The 24,761-nt window shown below is 41.6% G+C and overlaps 1 protein-coding gene across 2 annotated transcripts in view; it reads right to left on the reverse strand.

Moving 5' to 3' along the window:
- TRIM33 (tripartite motif containing 33) overlaps window positions 1-24,761 on the reverse strand; it is a 214,152-nt gene that overhangs the window by 126,118 nt on the left and 63,273 nt on the right. For both annotated transcript variants that reach the window (XM_089681085.1, XM_089681084.1), the window contains exon 2: window positions 1,443-1,561. In XM_089681085.1, the coding sequence (XP_089537211.1) occupies window positions 1,443-1,561 (119 nt within the window). The remainder of the gene's footprint in view (window positions 1-1,442; window positions 1,562-24,761) is intronic.

The raw sequence follows: 24,761 nt of genomic DNA on the forward strand, positions 1-24,761 counted from the left end.
CATCCACATGGGGTGTACTAAAGTGTATGCCCGTGTTTACCTGCAAGAGGATGCACAGGTGTTCCATGCATCCCCATGCAGGCAGTCCTGTTCATGTCAATTTGGATGTAACAGCTGCATGGGCACAGCTGCTTCTCCCAATCTGACATCCTTTGGGGTTCACGAATCCAAACGCAGACAGCGTGAGCTCAAGGACATGCACCTGGATCCATATCTATGTCAAGTTGGGAGCAACAGCTGTTCACACAGGTTCCAATTCATTCACAAAACTGTAGCATAGTAAACAATGTTTACTATACTACAGAGATCAATGGACACCGGAGCAAATCAGTAGTGATTGCTCACTGTGCCCATTCAAGAAAAGGAAGACTGGTTAACATATGTTTACCAACCCCCACCTTACAGCTCTCCATGTGCCCCAGCAGAAGCTGCAACCGGCCAGCAGCACAATAGGACCAGAACCGGAGTGGGACCAAACCAATGCCATGGATCAGAAAGGAGGAGGGACATTGCAAGGGTTCAGAGCTACAGAGAGAAAATGTACAAGCTGGCAGGATGTCAAAGCCGGCTAGATGAAAACTAAAAGAAGCCAGTCGCCGGCAAGATGACAGAGCCGGCGCTGGCAAATGGGCCATATACAGCGATTTAGAACAGAGGGGGCAGAGAAAGACACTGGAGGGGGGCAATGGAGCTAAAAAGAGCACACTTTAAACATATGGATGCAATCAGCAGGCATGCTGCTGCTTGATTACATTCACAGAGCCATGAAGTGGAGCCATGCTAGAACCGCTTTGTTAGCTGATTACATTCATTCAGCAAAATACAAAGTGTCAGCTTCCATTTGACTGTAAATTCATATTTGTTAAAGTAACCATGAGTTTACAGGCTTAGAAAAAGCAAGGTGCATATGCCATACGGACCTGGCCAGCTGGATGCAGTGCTGTAGGTCTGAATGCTGTATGGACCTGGCAGCAAAAGGGCCAAAGTATGTGTGAACCCTCACCTTGTACAACAACCTATTCAGTTAAAAATAGAAATGAAAGGCTATACATTTGTGTACACAAAAAGAAAAAAACTTTTTTTTTTTTTTTTTATACAAGTGATCACATACCCTCTCTGTCTCAGCTGCATAAGGAGCTGGGGGAGGAGAAATAGTAGAACATTGGTTTTCCCAGTGAATAGCTGTGCAGGGGGTGGGGTTTGTCAGTACACGTCTGATCATTGAATTACCTCCAGCACAGCCAGAACAATGACAACACTGTGCTCTCATGCCCAGTTTTGAATAGAAAAGCAGAGGGACTGACAGGAACACAAAGGATACATGTTCATACAAGTACATGGTAAAGCAGGCACATAATATGAAATGTTTAGTTTAAATATTCTTTAACAATATTTTCACAGTCAGCACACTAGAAGACGAAAGCATGATGTTTTTGTCGTACCTGCTCAGACTTTTCATCAGTGCTGCTTGGAGATTCAGATGTGTCTTTCACAAAATAATTATCCACTAGATCTATTTGTCTGCATTCTTGTCTGCAAACTGGACACCGTATTACTCCAACTTAAAAAGCAAAGAAAAAAAAAAAAACAATAGTTAGTACAAGGTGAACACAAGAGATGTATAAAGAAATATCATGCACATTTGTCTGTCTGGAAAGTATTTATACCTTGTAACAATCATTACGGTTCCATTCACACCATTTGAGTGGGTTAACTCTGCAGTGCACGTCCAAATGTAAGGCGAGTTTATGTACCATTTGTACCATTCATGAACATGCACTAAGACTGTCAATAATATTACCACTACACAAACGTTAACACAATCCCCCAATTCTTCAGCAGTGCAATGGCTAAAATTAGTTTTCAGGTTTTGGAGACAAGACAGAATGAAAATTGTTTTACCTCAACTTAATATTTTTGTTATTAAAGAAAGCATTTAAATTAGGAAAATTGTTGATCTGACATATTAAAAAAAAAAAAAAAAAGCAAAGAACAAGTAGACTAATTAATACAGTCCAAAATACCTCTCACAGATTCAGATATTACAAAGAAAAAAAAAATAAAATCACGCTAAAAATCCATAGTTTTAAGAAAAATCTCAATTTTCCACACTGTCTAAAAGCATTAGAACCAGAAGAACTGCACTACATAGGCAAGCTAGAAAGGGATTTTAAGTCTATAAACATAAATTTACATTGGTAATCACTCAGTTTTTCCACCTGACTTTTACAATAAGCATTTCTGCAATTGTATCAGTAGCATGAGTAATGTAATCTCAACTGTCAAGTCAACCTCCATATAAAAATAATAACCACTGGTTGAAAAACTGATAATAGTATTTTTGTGCCAGTGTATACTAGCGTTTGTGTTTTACTAGCATTTTTACAGTACATGAAAAATAAACCTGGAAAAACGCTGCAAAAAAACTCTACAAAACAGTTTTTTTCCTGCTCCTAGAAGTTGAAGCTCAAAAATGCTAATAGCCTAAAAGTAGTGTTCATGGACCTTTAAACGCTAGTGTGCATGCAGCCTTAAAGCGGAGTTCCAGCTGAAAAAAAAAGTCATCAGCTACAAAAACTGTAGCTGCTGACTTTTAAAATACAGCCACTTACCTATCCCTCAGTCCAGCATTGTCCTCACCACGGCTAGTTTCACCGGCTGTGTTCTCTCGCCAGCGTCGGTCGGCATCTTCAGTGTGGCCACCCGGCTGTGACAGCTTGCGACTTCACAGCCGGGTGCCCACTGTGCATGCGCGAGAAGTGCTGCGCTTTGTGAATGGCCCCGTAGTCTTCTGAGACCTGTCACGTGTCCCACAAAACTATGGGGAGAAAGGAGGGGTTGAAACGACACCTTCCGCTTTCGATCACCTAGGCAATCATAGCAGAAGTGGGAGCGGGTACCTGTCAAATTCGGGTACCCGTTGATGTGTGCAGTGCATAGACTATTTTTTCAACATACAGTATCTCACAGAAGTGAGTACACCCCTCACATTTTTGTAAATTTATATCTTTTCATGTGACAACACTGAAGAAAAGCCACTTTGCTACAATGTAAAGTAGTGAGTGTACAGCTTGTATAACAGTGTAAATTTGCTGTCCCCTCAAAATAACTCAACACACAGCCATTAATGTCTAAACCTCTGGCAACACAAGTGAGTACACCCCTAAGTGAAAATGTCCAAATTGGGCCCAAAGTGTCAATATTGTGTGTGGCCACCATTATTTTCCAGCACTGCCTTAACCCTCTTGGACATGGAGTGTACCAGAGCTTCACAGGTTGCCACTGGAATCCTCTTCCACTCCATGACATCACGGAGCTGGTGGATGTTAGAGACCTTGCGCTCCTCCACGTTCCGTTTGAGGATGCCCCACAGATGCTCAATAGGGTTTAGGTCTGGAGACATGCTTGGCCAGTCCATCACCCTCAGCTTCTTTAGCAAAGCAGTGGTCGTCTTGGAGGTGTGTTTGAGGTCGTTGTTGGAATACTGCCCTGCGGCCCAGTCTCCGAAGGGAGGGGATCATGCTCTGCTTCAGTATGTCACAGTACATGTTGGCATTCATGGTTCCCTCAATGAACTGTAGCTCCCCAGTGCTGGCAGCACTCATGCAGACCCAGACCATGGCACTGCCACCACCATGCTTGATTGTAGGCAAGACATAATTGTCTTTGTACTCCTCATCTGGTTGCCGCCACACACGCTTGACACCATCTGAACCAAATAAGTTTATCTTAGTCTCAGACCACAGGACATGGTTCCAGTAATCCATGCCCTTAGTCTGCTTGTCTTCAGCAAACTGTTTGCAGGCTTTCTTGTGCATCATCTTTAGAATAGGCTTCCTTCTGGGATGACAGCCACGCAGACCAAATTGATGCAGTGTGTGGCGTATGGTCTGAGCACTGACAGGCTGACACCCCCCACCCTTTCAACCTCTGGGAAATAGAGGTATGAGTGTTGCCAGCATTGCTGCAAAGACAACCTCTGGATAGGACGCTGAGCAAGTGCACTCAACTGCTTTGGTTGACCATGCTGAGGCCTGTTCTGAGTGGAACCTGTCCTGTTAAACCACTGTATGGTCTTGGCCACCGTGCTGCAGCTCAGTTTCAGGGTCTTGGCAATCTTCTTATAGCCTAGGCCATCTTTATGTAGAGCAACAATTCTTTTTTTTAGATCCTCAGAGTTCCTTGCCATGAGGTGCCATGCTGAATTTCCAGTGACCAGTAAGAGTGAGAGCAATAACACCAAATTTAACACACCTGCTCCCCATTCACACCTGAAACCGTGTAACACTAAAGAGGCACATGACACCGGGGAGGGAAAATGGCTAATTGGGCCCAATTTGGACATTTTCACTTAGAGGTGTACTCACTTTTGTTGCCAGTGGTTTAGATATTAATGGCTGAATTATTTTGAAGGGACAGCAAATTCGTCAAGTCATTTGTCACATGGAAAGATAGAATCAAATATTTACAAAAATGTGAGGGGTGTACTCACATCTGTGAGATACTGTACATCCACTCTATTAAAAATATGTTAAAACGTAAGAGTCAAGTAAGAAGCTGTGAATAATTTTAATTAATAAACCTACACATCAACAGATAAAAGTTTGCATGGTGAATGATTTATCTGTACTCCTAATGTGGTAAATGATACATAGAAGGGCACCAGTGTCTTATCGTTCCGCAGGTTTTAGTGCAAAAATATGAGAGTTCATTTATTCTGTATACAATATGAATAAGGCCAATAGCTGAGAAAGTAAATTAACTCTAGGAACTTTACATACACAATCTACCGCTCTGATTATGATATATCAGCCTGAAGGATTTGGTTTGTGGGGTCTATGTTCCTTTTAACCCTTGGTCAGGTTTTTATATTTTTTTTATTTTTGTGTTCTCTCATTGCATGTTTTCTGTTTGAACACAATAACTATTATTTGTATATTTGTAATGGATATGGACTATAGCACGTCTTTAAAGGCATAGTTTTAACAGTATAAATGGTGCAGAGCGGGGGGTCAGCAACCAGTAGATCACAATCTGGGCTTGCTGACCCACCATCCCAGAGAATCACAGTAATACAGAGGGACTACTTGTTAAATTGCAGCTGAGTACGACGCAAGAGCCACATAAGCCGATGCCTCCTCTAGTGCTGGCTCCTGTCCCATGTTTTGTGATACCAACTGCACTCCACCTATTATCCCTGCTAGCAGTCCCCACAGCGGTACCAGTAGCAGGAAAGAAGATCTTCAGGTCAGTGTGAATCAAGACCCTGGGCATAATAGTATAGGGCTGCTTTCACACTGCTTTCAGCACCTTTCTGAAAGCGCACCAAAACTCCATACAGTTGTGGGGAGTTTGCGGAGTGGCTACATTTACCTGATTAGGTCATGATTGGCAGGCGGTAGAAAAAGGGGGTTTAATCTCTGCTGCTGCATGTGTATACCTTTGGCTGTTGCTTCAGCAGCTAAGGGAGGTAGGGATTGGGGGAGGTAAAACCGTGACTCAAATGTTATCATCCCAAATGTTATGTGTGAATAAGCCCTAAGGTTGCAAATGCCAAATGCAACTAAGGTCTCAATCACAAGGTGGTGAGGAGGCGATATGCCACCTCCTTATCACCAGATTTAAACCCATGCTTGCAGTGCAATGCATGTGATTATGAAGCGTTAGTACGACAATTAGGAGGTTTAAATCAGGTGTAAAGAGGCGACATTGGGCATGTCGATCTTGGATTTCTCCCATGTTGTTCAGATAGATCTCCACCTCTAAGGTTTCCTGCCCCTGGATTAAAAGCGACAACCAGAGTTTTATCTTGAGCAAATTTGTATATGAGCCATCACTGGTTACTCCTCCCATCTTCATATATTGATTTTTCTAATGGGCTGTTAGCACTAGCAGTAGTGAAGCCACATTAGCAGGGCATGCAGAGTATTTTATTAGTGAGATTATATTTTTCCATGTCAACTATGGACAGTTGGAGCATTGGGAAGCAGAGAATAGGCATGTTAGAGCAAGTGTGAAAGCAGCAGCTCTCAAAGAAGGCCAAAAGCTGCTGCCTGGATGGAGGGAAGCTTCAGCCCCGTTCAGGGGTTGTGAACCACTGTCACAGTAAAGCAAAGATGTGAAGAGAAGGAATATATTACAGCTTATTCTACAAAGATGCTCTAAAATGGCCTGGACAGACTTGTTGGTCCCAGTAGATAACTGGATCGTGGTGATATTTCAAATTGTTTTCTGTAACTAGCACCATACATGTCTTCAACCTCAATCAGATAGCTCTCAGGTACTGTCATGTACCACAATGAACATTGACCAGGTTAAGCAAAGGACAGAGTTGTCTGAGGAGGTCAGAAAGAAAAATGATAGGACAGCATGACAAAAAAGGTAAAAGCTATAAGACCTTATCCAAAGTAGCATGATATTCCTGTGACTACAGCTGGAAATAATAAAGTGTTACTAAACCCAGGACCTTGCATTCACTATATCTCGTCTCCCACAGTACACACAACATGGAAATGCAATTATTTTAGTAAAAATAAACTGCTAAGTACCTTTTCTCATCAGCAGTATAGCAGTCTTGTATCTTCTATCAGTGTCTAGCTGAGCACTGGTTAATCTTGTAGGAGTTTTCATTCTGCTCTGACTGTCCTATGAAGCTGCATAACCTCTGACCTTCAGTCTGGACAATGCTGATTGGCCCTGTGCCGATCACATGCACCCTCCCAAAAAAAAAAACAACTCTAGCAATACACAGTACACTGAGTGTGTGCAGAGTGACTCCTAGAGCTCTATACTATCAGCAGACGGATCGGGGACAGAAGGGGATCATCAGAGAAGACAGGAACAAATAGACTTTGTACACAATGCGGAGGTTTAACACCTTAGTATAACAATCACGCTTTACTGCATATACACACTGATTTTACTGTTGTGGGTTTAGTTAACACTAAGTTTATCTACTTGCTGACTGATCACAATACACATACCGCAGTGGGACAGCACGGGCAGGCAATCAAATACATGTACGCCATTCTGCCTGCTCTGGGTAAGGTGTGTGTAACACGGCCCTTCTGTGCTTTTAGTTACTGGTAATCAGTAACCCGGTATCATGTGATTGCTATGATTGGTCATAGTGATCACATGACAGCAAATAACCTGCCGTGCTTTCCATTCATGAACAGCTTGCCAACTGCTGTGATCTGTGATTGGCCCAAAGGAATCACATGGTACCTGGCTACCTGTATTATGTGATTAGCTGTAGCCAACCAAAAGCAAGCTGTTCATGAATGGTTAACCCACACATGACAGCTAGAATTATTGCTTATACAGTTAAAAGCAATAACAGTGCAAAAAATAAAAATCCATTTCAGTCTTTTTTTCATTTACAGAATGAAAAACCCAGTGATGATCAAATACCAAAAGAAAGCTCTATTTGTGTGAAAAAAACGATAAACATTTCATCTGGGTATAGTGTTACATAGCCGCACAATTGCCAGTTAAAGAAGCACAGTGCTGGATAGCAAAAAATGCCCTGATCAAGAAGGGGGTAAAACCCTCCGATGCCCAAGGGATTAAAGGTCCTTGAGAGTGTTGCCAACCTCCCTGAACATGGACGCAAGAGGAAACTCAACCCCAGATTGAAAAGAAGACAAAGCCAAGGGAAACTTTGAGAGATACAGTGAGGAACAGAAGTATTTGAACACCCCGATTTTGCAAGTTCCCCCACTTAGAAATCATGGAGGGGTCTAAAATTCACATTGTAGGTGCATTCCCACCTGCAATGTGAATTTCAGACCCCTCCATGATTTCTAAGTGGAAGAAATTACAAAAGGGTGTTCAAATACATCTGTTCCTCACTGTACAAGCTGAACTCCACGGTCCAGGTACATCAGTGTCTGATCACAACAATCGTAACTTTTTTTTTTTTCTTTTAAGGAAAGAGGGCTCAAAAGAAAGAAAAGAAGACCCACGAGGACCGAGAGAAAAAGCCAGACCAGAGTTTGCTAAAATGTTGAAAATCCATAATGCTTCTGTAAGAATATCTTTTGGACAAGTGAGACAAAAAACTTGAGCTTTTTAGGCACATTATTTCAGCTCTATTGCGCTCAGATGAAAAAAAAATTTTAAAAAATGCAGCTTTCAAAGAACATTTCCAAAACATGGAGGGGGACTTGGTTCTTTTGGGACTTCTGTGCTGTGTCTTGCATCTGTGCAGGGCACAATGAAATCTCAAGACTGTTGAATTCTGGTGCAAACACACGGTCAAGTATCCAAAATCAGTCTCAGTCACAGATCACTGGCCTTGCAACAGCTTAAGGACCCAAAAACACAAAGCTAAAATCACCCAAGAACAGCTAAGAACAAAAATACTGGATTATTTTGAAGTGGCATTCTATGAACTCTGATTTGTATCCTATCAATCATACATAAAAAGGAGCTGAAACACAGTCCGGAGAAAGCACCCTTTAAACCCAAGACAGCTGGAGCATTTTGCCCAAAAAGAACGAACCAAAATAGCAAGTGCAGAAGTTTCACAGAGGAAGAGTTCACTTGTTCACAATTGCATTTAAAGGTTGCGCAACAAATTATTAGGTCAAGGGAAAAGCTTGTTCATGCCATTTTCAATTTATTATTAATTCTGTTGAATCAAGAATCAAAAGAATAGATTTTTATTAAAACATTGAACATCTACAGTGGGGAAAATTATTATTTGATACCTTGCAGATTTTGGAAGTTTGGCCACTTGCAAAGAAATGAAGGGTCTATAGTTTTTATCCTAGGTGTATTTTAAATGATAGACAGAATATCAACCAAACATCCAGAAAAAAAACACGATACAAATGTTATAAATTGGAGTTGTTCAGTGAGTAAAATAGGTATTTGATCCCCAAGCAAAACATGACTTAGTACTTGGTGGAGAAACCCTTGTTGGCAAGCACAGAGGTAAGATGTTTCCTGTAGTTGGTTACCAGGTTTGCACACATCTCAGAAGGGATTTTGGTCCACTCTTCATTACAGATCCTCTCTAAATCCCTAAGGTTTCTTGGCTGTCGCTTGGCAACTCGAATTTGCAGCTCCCTCCATAAATTTTCTATAGGATTAAGGTCTGGAGACTGGCTACGCAACTCCAAGACCTTAGTGTGTTTCTTCTTGAGCCAATCATTTGTTGCCTCTATGGTATGTTTTGGGTCATGGTCATGCTGGAAGACCCATCCACGACCCATCTTCAGTGTTCTGCCTGAGGAAAGAAGTTCTCATCCAAGATTTTAGAATACATGGCCCTGTCCATTGGCCCCTCAATGTGGCAAAGTTAGCCTGTACCTTTAGCAGAGAAACAGCCCCAAAGTATGTTTCCACCTCTGCTTGACTGTAGGGATGGTGTTCTTAGGATCATAGTCAGCATATTTCTTCCTCCAAACACGGCGAGTCAAGTAAATACCAAACAGCCCAAGTTTGGTCTTTTTATCAAACCTCCTCTGAATCATTTAGGTGTTCACTGGCAACCTTCAGACAGGCCTGTACATGTGCTTTCTTGAGCAGGGGGACCTTGCGGACACTGCAGAATTTCAATCCAAGGCAGTGTACTGTGTTACCAATGGTTTGTTTGGCAACTGTGGTCTCAACTGCCTTGAGATCATTCACAAGCTCCTCCCATGTAGTTCTGGGCTGATCCCTCACTTCTCATGAACATCCTTACCCCATGAGGCAAAATCTTACATGGAGCTCCAGACCTAGGGCGATTGATGGTTATTTTGTATTTCTTCCATTTGCGAATATTTGCTCTAACAGTTGTCTCCTTCTCACCAAGCTTCTTGCTGATGGTCTTGTAGCCCATTCCCTTATGCAGATCTACCATCTTGTCCCTGATGGCCTTTGACAGCTCTTTGATCTTGCCCATGGTGGTGCCCAACTAAGATTCTGTGGACAGGGTCTTTTATACACATAACGAGCGGTCGTTTGGAGCACCTTCTTAAATTGGCAGGACTAATCTGTGTACCACATAAGCACATAGCTAGTCTGTGGGAGTCAGAATTATTGTTGGTTTGTAGGGGATCAAACACTTATTTTACTTACTGAACTAACTTTTCTGGATTTTTGACTGATATTCTGCCTCTGTTATTTAAAATACACCTAGGATAAAAAATATAGACCCTTAATTTCTTTGTAAGTGGGCAAAATCTGCAGTAGATCAAATAATTATTTTCCCCACTGTATGGACGTCATTTACTTTTGTCAAACTGACAACTTTGTCCACATCTGTATATAAATAATTGATCCAGTATTCCAATCAGTTTAGCCAATGTACTTATGTAATTTATCCATGTACCTATTTCATCAAAGTTTAACTAAAGGAAAAAAAAAAAGTTTTGTTTTGGAGCGTCGGATTTGAATTGCCGTCTGTGCACCCTTTTTAGGTAGAGTCACCTTATTTTCCCTGCTTTTAGATATCACCAGGAAAGTGAATACCAAATTACTGGTTGTTACCAGAACAGTAAGAGGGTAACTCACCCACTGAGATCACCAATTCTGGGTACGCTAGTGACTAGGGATTCCCTTACTTCCTGTGGTGGCCATGGCCCATGGTAAATGTCTCCAATGCAATACAATGGGGAGAACAAACCTGATAGGGTTATAACAAATTCCTTACTCTAGCCCCCCTAATTTGAAGAAAAAAAGTTGTGTCTCTAATTTTACTTTGACAGTGTATATATATCCATCTAATCAATCCATGCCATCTACTTGCCTATGTATCCCACTAGTGATATATTTTTTTTAATAATGTAGTTGATTTACCCATCCATATAATCTATGGATCTTTACTCATCTACCCACTTTAAATACTTAGGTCTTCTTTACCCATCAATCTCACATTGGTATCAATATGATACTTAAAACTTATTTTGAAAGATAAAACAAGTCTTTTCAATATCCTGTGCATGCCTATCTTCAGCCAGTTACTACACATCCAACTCCACCTCTTAATCTAATAATCCTGTGAATAACGAACACAGACTAAAAAAAAAAAAAAAAAAAAAAGCAGGACAAAATATTTAGCCTATCTCCAATATTACTTTAGGCCTTTGGAGATAGGTTGTTCCAATAAAAAAAAAAGGAAGTATCTAGCGTAGTTCCTGTAATCAGCATAAATCACATGCACGCACTTTCAGGCAAACAATTAAGGCATTACTACGGCAATATACACCTCCCTCGACAATAGTAGCGTATTACATCATAGGCTGCAACAAACATTTCTGTACACATGGTGATTTAGTCATACCAACCAAACAATTCTCCTTTGGAAATGTGATAAACCAAATGGCAATGTATACTGTTAATATAAACTAAGCAGTAGTAAACCTACAAAAAAAAAAAAATTTCCTCTGCAAGGTAATGTCATAATGTGCTAGTATTCATCACATACTAGCACATTATAAAAGACTTACCTGAAAACTAAGCCGTTCAGTAGTGCTTTGTCACCGCTGCAGAGGCTTCCATTTCACACAGTCTTCCTTCCGGGTTTCTCAGGCTGCAGCCACTTCAATGGTTGAAGCTGCGATAACATCACTGATGCGCTGAACTGCACATGCACGCTAGAGCTACGGCGGCGGCACACAGCTTTGAAGGAACGGCACAGGTATGCCATTCCTTTAGAGTGCATGTGCAGGTGAAGTCACCTGCTGCCACTCACTAGCATATCTCCCAAACAGTACACATTTAGGAGATATTCATTTTATCTACAGGCAAGCTTCATTATCCGCTTACCTGTAGGTAAAAGTATAAAAAAAAAAAAGTGGTTGTAAAGTATCAAGGTTTTTTACCTTCATGCATTCTATGCATGAAGATTAAAAAAAAAAAAAAAAAAACACCTTCTGTGTGCTGCTACTAAGGTGATAGCAATACATGCGATTCCTGGAAGCTGCTTGGAGATCCTGTCATATGGGAATATGCGTGTTTTATTATTTATATCAAGTAAGCATATTTTATTAACGCCTCGACTCATTGATTTGAATACTACACTATATAGTCCTTTCTTTCCTTCTGGGTGATGCGTTATGGATGGCATTGAGATGTATATCCTATGAGAGCAACCTTATTATTATTATCATGCTTAGGGACAAGTGTTAGTCCGGTAAGGTGCATGATTTGGAAGGTGGAGGAGAGTGTTACACGAGTGATTTTTTTTTGGAGGTATTTTGCACAGCTATTATGGAATGATCCTGAAGGAATTATTGGAGAATACATATGGGGAATATTATCCTAAAGGCAAATGTTTATTTTATATAGGGTAAATTTATTTACTCTAGCCACTTAGAAGTGCTCACGGGGTGTCTCACATTGTCACGTGATTCACGGTTATGCAAACTGGGAATTTATATATGTTTTTGATTATTTGAATATATATTGGAGGATAATACACCATCTACTTTTTTACACCTGATTGAGTTTAGAAGTCATTTTTTTTAGAAGGGGGGGGATCCTTTTTTCCAACTCAGCGATTCTGTTTTTGACTTGTCTGACTTGTTGGTGTATTATCTTCACTTGGATGTTAGAAGTTGCATTGAGTAAACACAATTGGATAAAACAAAAACATTGTCTTCATCTCAGGCAGCAAAGCAGCAAAATGATTTTAACCACTTGCCTACTGGGCACTTATACCCCACTCTTTACCAGGCCAATTTTCAGCTTTCAGCAATTTCGCACTTTGACAATTGCGCGGCCATGCAAGATTGTACCCATATGACATTATTAATCTTTTTTTCCTCACAACTAGAGCTTTCTTTTGGTGGTATTTAATCGCCACTGGGCGCTTTACTTTTTGCGCTATAAACAAAAAGTGCAAACAATTTGAAAAATTTTATAATAGAAACAAAGAAACTTTTTTTTTTTTTTTTCAAACAGGTCATTTTTCTCCTTCACTGATGTGCGTTGAGACAGCACTGATAGGAAGCACTGATGAGGTGGCACTGATAGGCAGCACTAATGAGGTGTCACGGATAGGCGGCACTGAAGATGGGTACTAATAGACAGCAATGATAGGTGGTACTGACTGGCATCACTGCTGAGCACTGACTGGCAGCACTGCTAGGCATTGACTGGCGCAACCGCTGGCACCACTGCTGGGCTGCACTGCTTGGGTCGCACTGCTGGGCACCGATCATCAGGGCACTGATCATCAGTGCCCTGATGATCGATGCTGATCCGTGCTCTGACAACTGCCGGTTCTCGGCAATACATTCCTCACGCTCTGACAGCACAAGGAAAGTGCAGCCGAGAACCGCCAATTGCATTTCCCGGTGATCAGCGTATCATTGGACACGGCTGATCACGTGGTAAAAGGCCACTGTGATTGGCCTTTTACCACATCACGTGATCAACTGTGTCCATAGGACACAGCGATCACGGAGATCGCCAGGGGCGCGCAGGAGAGCGCGTTCTGGGAGGACGTCATATGACGCCCTCCCAGAACTGGCCGGCCGCAGTGTAGCCGTCATTCGGCTATCTGCGGTTGGCAAGTAGTTACAGTATACCCACTGTACTACTGTGCCTAAGTTTTAGGCAGGTGAGAAAAAAAACACCGTAAATGAAGAACGCACTCAGAAACAGAAGCATCAATAGTTTTTTTTATCAATTAATAAATGACCAGAAGAGAAATCCAGATCACAATTTGGTGCAACTACCCTTTGCCAAAACAGCATCAATTCTTCTAGGTAGACTTGCACACAGTTTTTGAGGGAACTCGGCAGGTAGCTTGTTCCAAACATCTTGGAGAACTAACCACAGATCTTCTGTGGATGTAGCCTGCCTCAGATCCTTCTGTCTGTCCATGTAATCACAGACAGGCTCGATGTTGGAGCCAAACCATGACTTTCCAGACTCCTTTAGAACAGAATTCTTAATGACACTAGTTTGGGGTTGTTGCCCTGCTGCAGAATACATTTGGAACCAATCACATGCCTTCCTGATGGTATGGCATGATGAGTAAGTATCTGCCTCTATTTCTCAGAATTGAAAATACCATGGATCCTGACCAGTTGTCCAACTCCAATTGAAGATATGCATCCCCAAACCATTTTTCTGCAGCCCAGTTCCTAGGCTTTCATGCATAGTTGAGTTGCCAAGTCCGTTTTCCATATCGGAAGAATGGCTTTTGGCTACAATTCTTCCATGAAGACCACTTCTGGCCAGACATCTCCGGACAGTAGATGGGTGTACCTGGGTCCCACTGTTTTCCACCTGTTTTGCACTGATGGCACTGGTGGACATCTTATGATGATGAAGGGAAGCAAGCATGATGTGTCTATCTGCCGCATTAGGTTTCCTTGGCTGACCACTGCGTCTGCAGACCTCAAAGTTGCCTGTGTCTTTGCGCTTCTTCAATAAAGGTTAAACAGCACATCTTGAAACCCCAGTACTTTGAAATCTTTGCCTGGGAGAGACCTTGCTGATGCAGTATAACTACCTTGTGTCATGACGTTGTCTTGCACAACCTCACCTTAATAGCAGAGTTTGTTCCTCATTCAGTTTTAGGACTCCTACACTGCTGTTTCTTTATCAGTTGACATTTCAACCTACATAAAAATGATGATCATTGGCAAAATCCCTGACTTGGTGCAAGTGTACAAAGTGCCCCAAGTGTAAGAATTGATGCTGTTTTGTAGCCAAAGGGTAGACCACTCATGGTGCAACTGTGGATAAATTACATAATGCGCATGGAGAACCTCACCTCTTCTCTGAAGAAACAAGAAGCCAGGTTCCATAAGACATGGTTTTACTGGACCCGTTCACTTTCACAGAGAAATACTGTGAACTGCCCCCCCACCCCCAGATAAGAGTTATGGACCCCCTCTTCTACCCGTCATCCTCCCCTTTTCCTCTCTCTTTCTCCTGATTTATTATCAGTTGTGGTTCTTTCCTCATCTTTCTGACTTTTCCATTCTGTTTTTAGTCTTTATAAAACATTGACAGGAAACAGAACCCTCCCATTTGCCTCTGATTGACAAAGGCCCGGCATGCATGGTAGCACTTTGAATTATGGGACATGTACTCTCAAGAAAGACCAGGTTAAAGTAAATGCAGTTTTGAAACTGGAAGTTCAGAGAAGGGGGACCTGGAGGCTCTGCATGTATCACTAGATCTGTGTATGTGGACATTTTGTAGAATACATTTGTTGTGCTGAATTGTTCAAAACAGGTGTATTTATGAAAAAAAAACCTTCAAAACTAATTTAGGCATATGCAAGTATCTGAACATCAAAGTCCAGAAGGTTACAGGTTTACATAAAACAAAAGGAATTAAACTAAATTTTAAAACCGACCTGGCTTAAAAAGTGCCTAAAACATTAAAGCACAGCAACCTTGGTGCCTGCAAATACCCAATTTAGTGTTAAAATTGAGGTCTTTGACCCCTATAGAACCCACTTAGACTTAAAATGTAGAAAGTGCCTCCGCATGCAATCAAGTTACATACTGAATATAGGTATGTTGCATCTGTCACCATTACCAAAACGCAGCAATTTTTGTATGAGTAATAATCAGTAACAGTGGTTGGGTTACTGTTGATCCTGCCAGTAGTTTTTTTTTTTAATTTTCTGTATTAGAGTAACAGTAACTTTGCTTGTTCTAAAGTAAACACAGCAGTGTTGTCACTGCAAGGTAGTCTTAGATGGACAAGTAGTTTTAAATGGGCTTCAGGTAAAAGACCATCTAAAGCCCAACTCCAGATTACATTTTAAAGCAGTTGGAATAATAGTTTAAACTAAATAGCATGAAACCCAAGTGGTCCTTGGGGTAGCCATTTTATCACTGAATTCTTGGCCCAAGCACAAGGATTAATGTAAAACATTCCGTACAGCTGAGCAGTGGAGGAACAGCAAACTTCCATTCACCGATCCGCTGTGTTCTGCTTTGAGCTATGCTATGTTCTCAGATGGTATATTCTGACAGCCATGAATGTAAACAAATTGAGTACTGTCAGTAGTAGATTTGTTGGGAAGCAGTGCAGCAGACACAGAGGTTTAAGAGTGACAGCTAATTTGCACTATCCCATATCACAACGGGCTGACAAGCCCATATGTGATGGCAAAGAAAAAAAAAAAAAAAAAGAAAAAACCCTAATGAAAGCTGAATACAGTACCCACACCTTCTCCCCTATGCACATACGTACATGTGTACCTCAAGACACACATACGTAAAGCATAACACATATTGGGTATCGTCCTAAGTCACCACAAACTGCACAGTCCCCTTTAGGGAGATACGAACAACTATGGACAAACGGAGCAGCAGGTGCCCCCATAGCAAGCTGCTTGCTGTGGGGGAACCCGACAGAAAGGAGGAGCCCGGAGAGCCTGTGGGGGACCTGAGAAGAGGAGACTCCAGGCTGCGATGTGCAAAACTACCGCACACAGTAAGTATAGACATTTTTTTTTTCTGGAAAATAAAGAACCTTTAGAAATGCTTTAATTTGTGGGATTTCCCCCCACTTCCTGTTTGGCCATGGGACAGGAAATGAAGGGAAATCTCTGCGATGGGAAATAAATGGTGAAAAAAAAAAAAATCTGACAAGGGTTTTTAACCCTCCCTTACTCTATTAAAAATGAAACTTTTGCCTATAGTTCTACTTTAAACAAACATTCTGTCATTTGTTGAAAATAATCAGGGGAGAGTTCAACCTAGACTGTCCCCAGCATTTCCTCAGAGGTTCAACAGGCTTGTAGGGGACTTTTCTCTGACCCTTTGGTAAAGTTCTTCTCACAAGAATGTCTATAGGGTTTAGATCTAATAAATAAGCCAGTCAGTCCTTTAAAGACAGTTTTGCCAAATAGGTTCTAAACAGCTTAAAAGTTCACTCTAAGAGAATTACCCTGCTGATGAAATGTGTACCAATCAAGCAATGCCCACAAGGGATGGTGAGATGTAAACCAGCAGTAATTTTTAATTTTTCCTTGTAAATCTCCCAACTTCCAGGAACATAGGTACTACGTTGTAAAGCACCTGATTCTCACACTGTACATTTGGACACACTATTGCTATACTCCCAGAGCTCTGGCAGGAATTATGCTGCTTTCTCACATATCAGAAGCACTCCCTGACCCTCCAACTCCACTGTTCTTTCACGGTTTTTATATTTTGTGAATGGGTTCACATAATACAAAGTTCTAGTAATGGGCTGGGGGAGGGGAGAGGTAGCAGAATAGCCACACGCAACTCATCAGGTCCAGGACTTGAGACAAGAAGGATCGGCATCAGAGCACTGAAGTATAGCAATAGCTATGCTCTAGACCAGGGGTGGGCAAACTTTTTGACTTGAGGGCTGCAATGGGTTCATATATTGGACCCGGGGGCCGGACCAAGAGTAGATGAATGATGTGTATGTGTCATCCATAGTAAGCATAGTAATTAATCCCCCACAGTACTATTTCATCCCCCAGAGTACTATCTCCCCCCCCCCCAGTAGTAAGCCAAGTCCCCCCTGTGTCAATTCACTTACCTTTGCTCCACGTGTTCCTCTCTCCGTGTTCCCGCGCCGTTCCGGTCTTCAGGGCGGGACTGTGAGAGGAGCCTAGCTCCCCTCCCCTCACGTTAGTCACGCTGCCCCGCCTACACACATCCTGACAGCCACATCCGCGGGCCGGATTAAAAGGTCCGCCGGGCCGTACACGGCCCGCGGGCCGTAGTTTGCCCATTGCTGCTCTAGACACTCGGTAAACATGCAAATTAAAGTCACAAGTCCACAAGATGGCATGCACTTCACTAGACTTAATGAATATGCAAACCAACCTTTTTATATTTAAGGTGTATGTCGTACCATGTACTTGTATGAAATAGTATCTTGTCTTCTCTGTATTGCTTCATTTGTGTAAAATCCCTGGTGTTCCTGCCAGTCCCTCTGCTTTCCTAGTAAAAACTGACTACACTAAGCAGGACAGCACAGTGTTTGTCCAGTTCTCGAACTGTGCTGAGAACTCTGTCTGCTCTCTTCCAATGATCAGACTTTTGTCGTCACCCCCAACCCCCCCCCCCCCCCCTCCCCACCGGAAAGAGTAGTGTTCTGCTGTTTATCCTCCCTCAGCTTTTATGCAGCTGAGAATAGAGGGTATGTAATACTAAAAGGTATTTTTTTTTTTATATCTATACACAAATGTCTTGCCTTTAATCTCTATTTTTAACCGAATGGATTGTTTTACAAGGCAAGGTTTTACAATGCCTTTAACGAATAGTAATCTGGCACATTTTAGAAAGCAGATGAATTTATGGACTTCAGCTTTAAGCCTTCCACCTTTTTTTTTATATCCTAGTTAAACCCAGTGTGTACCCTTTTGTATGGAATATTCAGTTTCTTGGCAATCTGATGAATGGAATAACCTTTGTTTCACAACAAAACAGACTTTTTTCTCAACATGGTTTTGATTTGCCCATTAATATATGGAAAAAAAAGGGGGGGGGGGGGGACGCTCAGTGAGGTGAGCTCCGTCCATCTGCCAGCTCTAAGTGGCTCACTCTGGCCCCAGGGGACACAAATGCCACCGAGAGATACATAAGGGTCACAGAACCCAGGTTATGACCCGTCGCCGCAAAACTCCGGGGCACCCAGGGAAGATGACAAGCTTCTTCCTTGCACTTAGCCCCTGCTGCCAAGATGGCGTCGGCTGCATGCAAAGCAGCCTCTCTGCTAATGAAGGGGAGACCGCAGCACACCACACAGAATACCACCCGGACCCCAGGCTGAAGGGATCACTATATCCAGGAGACCCAGGTGAGTCCTCTCCCCAGTCTCCTGCAACCAGTAGTCCTGCAAAATCCAGACCCAGACTGGACAGACGCATCCCGCTGACAGACAACCTTCTCTCTCAGCTACAAATCCTGCAGCCAATGCTCCATCTTTAATTGAATCCTATCCTGCTTCTGACCAACCTATCACAGAGATTTCCATGAAAACATGCTTCTTTCTCTGCGACAAACACTACATAATAATTTGACAGCATCATTATCCCAAATACGGTACAAAAACGAGAATACCGTATCCGCCATATCGAGAACAAACTAGGACAAATGTGTACCGCACATAATGACCTCATAGATGCACATACAGACCATGAAGCCGACATTGAACAAATCAATCTCAAAATAGCAGATTTAGAAGAACGCTCCAGGCGAAACACCAAATTCCGTGGCATCCCTGAATCCATCACTATGGATGCCATAGTGCCGTATATTCAACAATTCATGAAAAACCCCATCCCTACAGATGTAGAACTCGCTATAGATCGTGCACATAGAAGCCCTAAACAGTAATTCTTACCAGCCGCGGTCCCCAGGGACACATTGCGCTTATACACTTTTACCACGAGAAAGAAAGAATGATTGCCGCAAGGAATTCTACCTCAATTCCAACAGCCCAAGCAAACATCAAATTATTCACAGACCTATCCAAAGCTACACTTTCCAACCGTAAGAAGCTTGTCGCCAGAACGAATGCGGAATCATGGAATCTGATACCAATGGGGCTTCCCTACAAAATTAACTGTCAAACACCAAGGCAAATTCTACACAATCAAATCATTAGAAGCAGGCATCGAACTACTGAAAACATGGAACATCATCCCGGTTAACTCCCACCAGCCTCCATCCGTCCGCAACAAATGGACGCAGAATGGTCATAACCTCAAGAACACCTATAATATCTCCACACCCAACACCCTGGGCCTCACTTCTTAACGCATTAAGCTGGCAATCGGCCCCTGATTGAACATGCTGAACTTTCAAGTTTTTTTCCAAGCGTGAGCTCTCTAACGAGTCATGCTTACTCAAGCCTCCATGTTATGCAGTAGCAGGCATTGATAAACATGTTACTTGTTGTCTTTGCAAGTCTTTTTTACCCCTTTCTTTCCCCCGCTCTACCAATCACCACAAGAATCACCCTTCTCATCAATCCCCTCTACAAAATGGACTACCTCTACCACAAACTAGGACCAATCCAAACCCACCACATTTTCGACAGCCCACCATCCCAGTCATGCGGAAAATCACTCCTCTCCACAATATCTGAAACACCATTTCTATGAGTCCCAAACTAACTACAATCAACAAAATGATTGCTATAACTTCACTAAATGTTAGAAGTCTCAACTCACCTTTCAAGAAGTCCTTACTCTCGAGAGAAGTCTGCTCCATACAACCTGACATCATATTCCTACAGGAGACCCACTTTGACTCCTCCAAAATTCCTAAACTCAATATTCTCCACTTCTCCACAGTATATATGGCGACAAACCCTAAAAAGAAGAATGGCGTCATTACAGCCATAAGAGACTCCTTTCAGTTCCAATTCATTTCAGAAACAGACCCACAAGGCCGCTACCATATCTTGATCTGCAAAATCAACGAAACTCCATACACACTGATGAATGTCTACAGCCCTAATACCAATCAACTTGAATTCTTTAACAAACTCAACCATTGCTCAACACAGAAAAGGCAGACTACTCATCGGTGGAGATTTTAACATTATCGGCAATCCTCTTCTGGACTCTTCATCCAACAAAAGATCTTCTAAACAGACCTTCAACCAATTCCTGCACTCCAACGATCTCTACGACATCTGGCGATGTGAACACAGCACAGAAAAAGACTATACCTACTACTCTCCATCTCACTTATCCTATTCCAGAATTGATTTCTTCGCCACCGATAAATGGACTTTACATGTCACCGCCTCAAAGATTGGCACCATCACAAGGTCAGACCACGCTCCAATCACTATTTCTCTTAACTGCAACCAATATTCTTTGCTACCCCGAATATGGCGTCTGAACGCAACCTTACTGAAAAACCAAGACTACAAGCAACAAATACTAGATGTGCACAACACATTTTTTGAACTCAACGATACACCTGATATATCTATACCCCTTCTATGGTCTACTTACAAAGCATACATGAGAGGTATTCTGATGCAACTAAACACCCGCATTACCAAAAATAGAACCCAAATAGATTAACTCCTCGCCTCAATCAAAACAAAAAATCCCCAGATCCCTCAATCGCTTCCTCTCTTACCTCAGATGGAAACAAACTAAGATCCCTCCTACTTTACAAATACGACTTAATCTCCAAAAAATGAAAGCAAAATCCTACTCACTAGGTAATAAGGCCAGCTCATTATTATCCAAAATGATAAAACAAAAATGCCTGAAATCCAAAGTAGCTTCAATTAAACACCCAATCATGAATACCCTAAATACAAACCCGCAAGATATAGCTAACGCCTTTGCAAATTACCAAAACCTATACAATCTCAAAAATGACCCAGACACTACTCAACCAACACTTGCATCCATACAATTCCTACACACGACCAACCTCCCTCAACTTTCCCCAGCCCAACTCGACGCCACCTCTCTCCCAATTTCCCCCAAAGAAATAGAAACAACCATTAAAACACTCCCACCCAACAAATCACCAGGAAATGATGGATACACTAATGAATATTATAAACAATTCTCCACACACCTATCACCATACCTGACCAGACTTTTCAACCATGCCGCCACCACAAGTTCATTCCCTAAAGACATGTTATAATCCATCATAACGACTATACCAAAACCTGGCAAAGACCCACAACTTGTCCAAAACTACAGGCCAATCTCGTTACTTACTACCGATATAAAACTATATGCTAAAATTATTTTCCGAAGAATCCTCCCATACCTCCCCACCCTAATTCACCCAGACCAAGTGGGTTTCATCCCAGGCCCCCAAGCACCCGATGCTACCAGAAGAACTATTTCCCTCCTTCACAACCTAGAAAACACCAAAAGCCCCTCCTTACTCCTATCTTTGGATGCAGAGAAAGCATTCAACTGGATACACTGGCAATTTATGCAACTTACCCTTCAAAAATTTGGTATCACAGGTTGGATGTTGAAAGCCATCCTATCACTATACTCACATCCCTCTGCCAGAGTATTGACAGACGGTACACTATATGACCCTTTTGACATCAATAACGGCACCAGACAAGGCTATCCACTTTCCCCGATAATATTTGCACTTCTTATTGAACCCCTAGCATCCAAACTCAGAGAGGACCGGTCATTTACAGGAATCAAACACCTCAACGTGGAACACAAAATCAGCCTATTATAGACGATCAATACCAAATTAAAAAAGAAAAAAGCGCCATTTACAAAAAACACCAAAGTGTCAGCAGCATATCCCACTCAAAATAAATTTTGGCAACAATAATCCTAATTAAAAGGTATGCGCTAATAACAAACTTATACAAAGGTGTATATCACTATCCAAAAAAAACATTTAGTGTTTTAAATAATAATGACCAAACATAAATTAGTGTCAAAAAAAAATAATAATATATATATAAAAAAAATATATATCTTCAGTGACTTGAACCAATTGTGAAAAATCCACCACCAAAAGGAGATTAAATGAACTCACCAGAGCTAATGGCTGGTCAGATTATAAACCAGCAACAGCGCTTGTGCTCTGGGAGCGATGAACCCGATGTCCAAATAGATATGGTGATGTTTCAGACACTTCCGGATAATAATCATAAACAACTTTGCAGCCCAAGCTCTTATGATGAACTTCGCCACTCTCTCATATCTCCATGAGAGCATACAGTACACTCAGGGACAGAAAAGAGAACATAATGGTGCAATACGTTTTTTTTATTTATCTCTTTAATAAAAAAGGTATAAGGAAACTCACAAACACGGTGTCCAACAGACACCAGCGTCAATCGCAAAAAAAGGTGAGAGATACAATTACCGCTCACCGCGGATCTCTCACATACAGCACAGAACAGCAAGGCTCTCTAATGTCCACATCAAGTAGGCCACGCCAAATCGGTTTCGTCATACCGACGTCATCAAGGGGCGGCCCTTATTATTTGCAGACGATATTATATTAATGGTGACCAACCCAAAATCTTCCCTTAAACGGTTTGTACACACCTCTATACCTACTCAACAGTCTCCTATTACAAGCTTAACGAACCCAAATCCTCCATACTGAACCTTCATACCTCACCCCAACGCCAAACTCTACTAGCCAAACTATGCCCAGCTCCGGGATTGTTCAATGGTTTCTCAGGTAAGGCTGAGAACTACAGAGCGGCGGCCGGTGGCAGCCGAGGCGAGGTTTGTTCGGCACTTGTATCTGTGTTTTTTCTTTTCATTCCAGCCGATATGCATGTTTTCGGCCGAAACATTTTGGCCGCCGAAATTTCAGTGCATCCTTAGTTCCTACCCTGTCCACCTTTAGACAATCCTTGAAAACTCATTTATTCAGGAAAGCCTACCTCCACCTAAGAATAGTACTTGAGTCACCTCCATCAGACCATCCCCTGCAGCTAATACCTTTTGTACCACCTCTCCATCCCTTTAGATTATAAGCTCCATGAGCAGGGCCCTCCAATTCCTTCTGTATCGAACTGTATTGTAATTGTACCTTCCCCCTTATATTGTAAAGCGCTGCGTAAACTGTTGGCACTATACAAATTCAGCATAATAATTTAATAGCACCTTGAATAAATGCCATAAAAAAACTCCTTAGATATACTGACACTAAATTGCATAGCCTCTAAAATATAAAGTGACGCTATTACATAGTTTATTTTACACAAAATAGGTTTCAAATGGGTTTGGAGGGAAAAAAAACAAAACAAATGCAGAACATTTACTTTAAAAATGTCTTTTATTCAACTTCTGCTGTCCGCACAGGGTTTAAATAATCCCTTTGCTTTCCTGCTCCTGAACCCTTCTGAGATTTATTGCCCTTCTGGGCTCTTCGACAGAGATTTATAGTTGCCTACAGAACAATAAATCACAGCTCAAGAATAAGTAAATCTAGAGCATGAACCATAAATCCATGGTGCTAGGCAAAAAAAAACAATTTAATCAAAGCACATCACTCACTTTTAGTCATTTACGAGTTGCCGTGATATGCAATAATCCCTACTCAGACTGTATCTGTCTGAATGTTAAGAGTGTAAAGGCTACTCACAGACTTGACCGACTTGTAGATGATTCCTTCACACACAGGACCACTCATTCAACAATAAGTAACAGTCCCCAATTTAAATAATGATGCATCTGAAATTTCTGATTGATCCCAGAAAATATAGAATTGTTGTTGAGAGAGAAATATATATATATATATATATATATATATATACATACATACATACATACACACACTGTATCTATCTACCTTCTCTAAGAGGGGAACACTCAAGCCTGAACAGGGTAAAAAAATTCTTACCAAATCCTCCACAAACCAAGGTGGAAGGAGGAATCCCCGGCCACAACAATGTATTCTTACAGCTGCACCAGCTGCTGTCAGAATTCACTGATTAGGTGAAGCTACAGGTTGAAAAAAAAAAAAAGTTCTCAGTGTCCCTTCAAGTAGGGACTGGCACACACTGATCGAAACTTGGTCAGTCCCTACTGGACCAAACAAATTTTGATTAGTGTGGCCAGCTTCAGCACATACATGGGCACTTCTGAAATTATTTCTAATTTGAAAGAAAGTGCCGTACTTACTATTGGTATATATATATATATATATATATATATATATATATATATATATATATATACACACACACACAATATATATATATATACATATATATATACATATATACATATATATATACACATATATACATATATATATACACATATATACAGTCATGGCCGAAATTGTTGGCACCCTTGATATTTCTCCAGGAAATCA

This window comes from Staurois parvus, unplaced genomic scaffold (assembly GCF_062004578.1).
Source record: "Staurois parvus isolate SC_StPar_1 unplaced genomic scaffold, SC_StPar_1.0 ptg000258l, whole genome shotgun sequence".
In the NCBI taxonomy this organism is placed as follows: domain Eukaryota; kingdom Metazoa; phylum Chordata; class Amphibia; order Anura; family Ranidae; genus Staurois; species Staurois parvus.